We start from the raw sequence: 6,602 nt of genomic DNA, 5'->3' as shown, positions 1-6,602 counted from the left end.
TGAACACACCAGGATCCCATGTCTGCGCCGGTTCTAGTCCTGGCAGCTCCACTTCCCACCCAGGTCCCTGCTTGTGGCCTGGGAAAGCAGTCGAGGACGGCCCAAAGCCTTGGGACCCTGCACCCGTGTGGGAGACCTGGAAGAGCTCCTGGCTTCGGATCAGTACAGCACCGGCCGTTGCGCTCACTTGGGGAGTGAATCATCGGACAGAAGCTCTTCCTCTGTCTCTCCTGTCTGTATATCTGACTTTGTAATAAAAGTAAATAAATCTTTAAAAGAAAGAAAAGAAAAAGAAATAAGCCATGCTTTCCCCTCCCAGTCGCACCTACAGCAGGAGCCTGGTGAGGATCCACGCAGGCGGAGCCGACTGCTTGCGCCCAGCCTAGGGCATCGCTGGGAAGGAGGCTGTGGGATGAAGCCACCTGCAGAGACCCTGGGAATTTTAGTGCTAGTCTCCACAGGTTCTGTCAGATGCGATTCCTTGGGCTGCCACCTGGAAGCGCTGTGTGGTAACCCCTGCAGCTGCGTCATGCGTGGCCACCTGCCACCTGCTTCTCCAAAGACTTCTGCTCTCCTTAGCTGGCCTCGCTGGCTCCTGTGGCCACTGGATACCCCCAAGGCTTGCAGACAAGGGTGGGGTGGTGGGGCTGCCGGGGGGGCTGGAGCAGTGGACACAAGCCCAGAGAGGAGTGCATGCAGTGGCCAGCAGGTTGTGGGGAGGGGGCCTCCCCTGTGCCTTCTCCAGAGCTGAAGAGTCCTGCCGAACACCTCTTTCCTGGTCCTGGAAGCTCACCAGGAAGGTAGTAGAGGTGTCATCTGTGGGCCGTGCCCAGGTGACACATTGCTGCTGTGTGGTGGTCCAGGTGGATGCCCCAGACTTGTTCCCACTACAGGCAATATCTTGGTAAACTCAGGTGTGAACACGCCCACTGCTGACCAGCCTTGTGTGCCCCCAGAAGACGTGGCTGAGCCTGGGAGCCAGCATTTCCTGCTGTGTCCACCCTGGGGGCTTCCCCAACAGTCCCAGAGCACAGTGACACGTGCTGGAACTCCCAGCATGCATGCCAGACCTGCCCTGGATGTGCAACGCCTGCTGAGAGGCTAGGACGCAGGAGCTGGGGCCACCGAAGCAGGGGTTCCCCTTCATTTTTCTTAGAAACTTATTTTTAAAGATTTATTTTTTATTTTGTATATCTGACTGATATACAAAGAGGAGGAGAGACAGATAAAAAGATCTTCTGACAAATGATTCACTCCCCAAGTGACTGCAATGGCTGGAGCTGCGCTGTTCTAAAGCCAGGAACCAGGAACCTCTTCCAGGTCTCCCACACTGGCGCAGGGTCCCAAGGCTTTGGGTCGTCCTTGACTGCTTTCCCAGGCCACAAGCAGGGAGCTGGATGGGAAGCAGGGTTGCTGGGACACAAACTGGCACCTGTAAGGAATCCTAGCACATATAAGGAGAGAACTTTAGCAGCTAGGCTACCATGCCAGGCCCAGAAGAAATATTTTTTAAATAAATAAATAAATTTGAAAGGCAGAAACAACAGAAAAAGGAGACAGAGATCTTCCATCCACTACTCACTCCCCAGTGACCACAACAACCAGGGCTGAGCCAGTCTGAAGCCAGGAGCCAGGAGCTTCCTCCTGGTCTCCCAAATGAGTCCAGGGGTCCTGGGACTATGGGCCATCCCTGTTGCTTTCCCAGGTGCATAACCAGGGAGCTGGGTAGGATGTGGAGCAGCTGGGACTGGAATCTGCACCCATATAGGGTATGGGTGAATCAGCTGCTGGGCTGGGGAGGCCCGCTGCTCCCTTCCTGAGCCTTTTTTTTTTCAAAGACTTGTTTATATTCATCAGAAAGGCAGATTTACAGAGAAAAATACCTTTCATCTGCTGATTTACTTCACAAATGACCACAACAGCCGGAGCTGAGCTGATCTGAATCTAGGAGCCAGGAGCTTCTTCTGGGTCTCCCATAGAGGAAATGGAGCAGCCAGGTTACAAACCAGTCCCATATGGGATCTCGGTGCATACAAGGCGAGGATTTAGCCAATGAGCCTTCACACTGAGCCCTGAGCTCTTAAATGATTACTTGGATGGGGTAGGCAGAGGAAAAAGGAAAAGAAAAAGGGGGGGGGAGAGAAGGATTACTTCGGGGCTGACACAATAGCTGAACCAGCTAATCCTCTGCCTACAAGTGCCAGCATCCATACAGGGCACTGGTTCTAATCCCGGCAGCTCTGCTTTCCATCCAGCTCCCTGCTTGTGGCCTGGGAAAGCAGTGGAGGACGGCCCAACGCCTGGGACCTTACACCCGTGTGGGAGACCTGGAAGCAGCTCCTGGCTCCTGATCAGCTCAGCTCAGCCACTGCAGCCATTTGGGGAGTGAGCCAGTGGATGGAAGATCTTTCTATCTCGCCTTCTCTCTGCAAACCTGCTTTTCTAATGAGATTAAACATGTCTTAAAAACACGATTACTTGGAACAGAGCCAGGCTGTAGGACTCAGCTTGGGAAGGAAGGGCTCGACTCGCCTGGGCTGGGCTGAGTACTTGGAGTGATTTACTCACATCCTTCGGACAATTGTGAAGGCTAATGGAGGCTCAGGCCTTGAAGCCTTGGGCCTTCAGCTTGGCCCCGTTCGTGGTGGAAGGCATGCCAGCTGCCCAGCCCTGGGCTCTGGAACCCCTTCTATGGATTGGTATCTGCTGGTTTCCTAGGGCTCTGCTGGGGAGCAAGGGATAGGAGGCCCGGCCGCCAAGCGGGGTGAGGCTCCCGCCGCAGGAATGGGGAAAGGGAGCCAGCACCCTGGACAGAGCTCGCCCCGACCCCACCCGCCGGGTCTTCCGCTGGTCCAGCCCGCGTCCTCCACCCTTGCGCCCCGGCCTGTGTGCTGGGCGTTTATACTGCAGCCCGCCAAGTGGCCGTTGCCACCCAGCCAGCCGGCCGGCCGGGGAGGGGGCCGCAGCAGATGGGCAGGGGACGCCGGCCCGTTGGCCGCAGCAACTGCCGCGCGGCGCGGAGGCGGGCCCGGTGGCCGCTGGGGTCTGGACCAGGCGGGAGCTGGCGCCCGAGAGGGACGCGAGCCGGAACCGTGGGGGCAGAGAGGAGTGCGGAGGGTGCCCGGTGTCCTTTTCCCCGAGCTTTCCCACTGCAAGCTGGAGTGGGGGAGCCAGGCGACCTCTGAGTAGGAGACCACAGGGAGGGGTCCCTGTGTTAAGGACAGGGGTCCTCAGCTCCCCTTCCAGCTCGGTCCTTCGATCCGTGGAGCAGCTGTGACAGGGTCCGTGCTCCCTTAGCCCCCCATGGGAGCTCCTCAGGGCCGTCCAGGCCCCACGGTTGGGTGCAGAGGAGGCACGGAGCGGAACGACGGTCTGGGGATGGATGGTGGTGACGTCGAAGAGGCGGGACGCGGACAACCTGGCGAGGCCTGGTCCCGCTCGTCCGTCCTGCCCGTGGCGGTCCCCGAAGGAGCCCACACCGCTCGCCCAGGACCCGCCGCAGATGGGACGCGGAGGCCGAGAGCCAATTCCCTGGGGACCCCCTGCGGGCCCCCTCCAACCTCTCCCCCGCTCCAATCCCAGCGCAGGAACAAAGGCGGGAGGTGGGAGCCGCGGGAGGTCAGCGGGGCGGGGCGGCCGCCGCCTCCATAAAGCCCGGCGGCCCGCCTGGCGCGCACTCCTCTGCCTCCGTGCCTCGCTGGGAACATGGGGCTGCCTGACAGAGCTGGGGACGCGGCGGAGCTGCGCAAGGTAGGAACGAGCGGCAGAGGCCGGGAGGACTAGGCGCGACCCTCGACCGGTGCCACCTAACCGCGGCCTCCGCGCCCGCCCCGCAGAGCCTGAAGCCGCTGCTGGAGAAGCGCCGGCGAGCGCGCATCAACCAGAGCTTGAGCCAGCTGCAGGGGCTCCTGCTGCCGTTGCTGGGCCGGGAGGTGAGTGCCGCGGGTGGAGACTCCCCGGGCGGGCGGCTGCGCTCCTGCAGGTGAACCGGCGACTGGGCTGCGCGCGGCGCCCGCGACCGAGCCCTGCTGGGACGCAAGCCGCGGGGCAGACCCGCTGCGGGCCGGGAGCGCGGCGCTCACGGTGGCAGCCCGCACACATCCGTTTGGTTTGCCCTTCTTTGGCCTTTTCCCTCGTGGCGGGGCGCAGAACTCGCGCTCCTCGAAGTTGGAAAAGGCAGACATCCTGGAGATGACCGTGCGTTTCCTGCAGGAGCTGCCGGCGTCCGCTGCTCCTGCCGCCGCGCCCGGTGAGAACCGCGCCGCGCTCCTCCCTGGGCTACCCTTCCTTTACCTCCTGCACCCCAGTCGGAGCCTCACGATGCTCTTTCTGCCTGCAGCTCCCGCCGACAGCTACCGGGAGGGCTACCGCGCCTGCCTGGCGCGCCTGGCCCGGGTGCTGCCCTCCTGCCGCGTCCTGGAGCCCGCCGTGAGCTCGCGTCTGTTGGAGCATTTGCACCGGAGGGCAGCCGGCGCCACCCCAGACGGCGGGTACCCTGGAGACCCCGGGGATCCGCCCTTTGCCGCCCCGCCGCCCGCGCCTCCGCCCTCGCCGCCCGCGCCAGCGCCCGCGCCTCCGCCCTCGCCGCCCGCGCCTCCTCGCGGCCCTGACTTCTGGCGGCCGTGGTAGCTTCCTGGCGGATCCACGGCCCCTGCTGAGCACGGAGTACCTGGAGTGTGCGGCAGCGAAACAAGCCCTAGCTGACGGCCTCGAGGAACCAGCGCAGCGCCCACATCCAGGCCGGACCCGGATGTTTGCCACAGACCTCAGCTGCAGGAGGCAAGGGGGCAGCCGCTGTGCCTCGCCCGGATTTGGGAGTGTCTGGACTGCACGAGAAGGGCATAGCCCTTAACCCAGAGTTGGTGCTGGAGCTGTGCCTAGCACACTGCAGGGGCAGCCAACACAGCTGACCTGCGCCTGGCACCAGACCATGGCTTGGGCCAGGCACTCACCGGGCCAGATGTTGTGCCTGCTCGCGCCTTGCTGGCCCTTGGCTCTGCTCAGCTCAGCTGGGGACCCATCAGCAATGCCCCAGGGCACTGGAGCAGGCCAAGGGAATAATGGGGCTGGGGAGCCGTCAGGTCTGTCCCTGGGCTCTCCCATTTAAAGCTTTGGGCAGAAGGGCACGGTGCTGCTGGGGGTGGGGTGGACAGGGTGGTCTCGGGAAGAAGGCATCACTGTTGTGATTCTGCACCAGGCACCGGTCTGGGTGGTCTTGGGATGTGAGCAAGGGATGGCCTGGGTCTCAAGGTGGCATGTTGTGTGCGGGAGGGCCTGAGCCCAGAGCAGAGACAGTGCTGGGCAGAGGCAAGTGGCCCCTACGCCTAGAACCGCAGACATGGAGGGGCGGTGGCGGGTTAGGAACCAGGGGACCTTGGCTGCCCACCTGTACAGGTTAGAGGAAGCTCCTGGCTCTGGGAGCCAGGAGGGCCTGCAGATCCCAGGAGCGGGCAAGGGGCTGGTTGGAGGAGCGGTCACCACGTTAGGTGGCACACATGCCCTTGACTAGCTGGGTGCTGCTGCAGGCAGCAGGACGTGGGGTTGAAATGAGTGTCATCTTGAAGGCGACGGTCCAGGCTGTGGGGGAAGCCCGCGGCCGGGTGTCCAATGAGCTCCCTGGCACACCTGTATATCCCCATGGCACCGGACAGACAGAGCATAATAAACACAGTGGACGACCGACGGGTCACGTGGCTGCATCCTGGGCACATGGCTGTAGCTGCCTTCCCCCACCCTGGGGGCCAGCGGGGGACAGGGCTTCCTGCTAGGACAGGAAGAAATCAGGAGGGAATCAGGGGAGGGTCCTTTCATGTTCACCTGGTCGGAGAATGCATCCCATAGACACTGCTTTCCTGAGCTGCCAGCAGCAGGTGCACAATGAGGGCCGTGAGCTGCAGTCCGAGCCCCGGGCGAGTCTGGACTGGGTGCCAGGTTGCTCACAAGACAAGGCCCTTGTCCCCACGTGTGGAAACTCCTGCAGGTTTGAACCGCAGGAACTGGCCTGAACTACTCCTCAGGCCATTTCTGCCTCTCTGGCTTGTGGCTCCCATCAAGCTTTGGTGCTTGCAGCATGGAGGGAGGGAGCATGTGGCTAGGTCACTGATTCACAGGGAACCAGGGCTGGGTGGCACACAGGGCCTGGCATGCCCAGGCTGGTGAGGTTCTGGCCCGGGGCGAGAAGCAGAGTTTTCCAGTGGAGACGTGTGCTGCCCAAAGGTCCTGACCCCAGGGCTTCAGGCTGGATTTGGGAAATAGGATGCCACATCCTCCCACTCAGGCACCTCCCCCTGGCAGCTCTCCAGGTGTTCCCAGCACCCTGCCTGATGGTGAACATGGGGTGGTGTGCCTGTTCTCAGTGTGTGTGTGTGGGTGCTGCTTCAACCAGACGGGCAGCATGGGACCCTTCACTGGCCCTACTGTGGTCCAGCAGCCAGTTCTTGGGGTGTTCTGTGGTGGTGCCCTGACCCAGTCTTGCTCCCCACTGGGTTATTATCCCAGCTGGAGAAAAGTTCCCATACCTGCCCCCATGGCTCTTGTAAAACCGCAAGGCAGCAGGGGGTTATCACCTGTGCTGGAGCATGGCCCTCCGAGGGGACCTGGGC

The 6,602-nt window shown here is 62.0% G+C and overlaps 1 protein-coding gene across 1 annotated transcript; it reads left to right on the top strand.

The window, feature by feature from the left end:
- Positions 1–3,260: 3,260 nt before the first annotated feature.
- Positions 3,261–4,672, top strand: HES2 (hes family bHLH transcription factor 2). The gene is made up of 4 exons (XM_004596085.2): positions 3,261–3,750; positions 3,837–3,932; positions 4,150–4,249; positions 4,340–4,672. The coding sequence occupies exons 1-4, from the start codon at positions 3,706–3,708 to the stop codon at positions 4,627–4,629; spliced, it is 531 nt and encodes a 176-aa protein (XP_004596142.2). The 5' UTR covers positions 3,261–3,705; the 3' UTR covers positions 4,630–4,672.
- The last annotated feature ends 1,930 nt before the right edge of the window (positions 4,673–6,602 follow it).

The sequence above is a fragment of the Ochotona princeps genome, chromosome 2, assembly GCF_030435755.1.
Source record: "Ochotona princeps isolate mOchPri1 chromosome 2, mOchPri1.hap1, whole genome shotgun sequence".
Classification (NCBI taxonomy): Eukaryota; Metazoa; Chordata; class Mammalia; order Lagomorpha; family Ochotonidae; genus Ochotona; species Ochotona princeps.
The sequence above is the reverse complement of the archived record's forward strand: the minus strand, read 5'-3'. Positions and strand labels throughout refer to the sequence as shown.

What these genes read in the sequence shown, in the direction of transcription:
- HES2 (XM_004596085.2), top strand. Translation starts at nt 3,706, where the DNA reads ATGGGGCTGCCTGACAGAGCTGGGGACGCGGCGGAGCTGCGCAAG. An exon ending in ACGCGGCGGAGCTGCGCAAG is followed by an intron (nt 3,751 to 3,836) that starts GTAGGAACGAGC and finishes CCCGCCCCGCAG; the next exon opens with AGCCTGAAGCCGCTGCTGGA. An exon ending in TGCTCCTGCCGCCGCGCCCG is followed by an intron (nt 4,250 to 4,339) that starts GTGAGAACCGCG and finishes TTCTGCCTGCAG; the next exon opens with CTCCCGCCGACAGCTACCGG.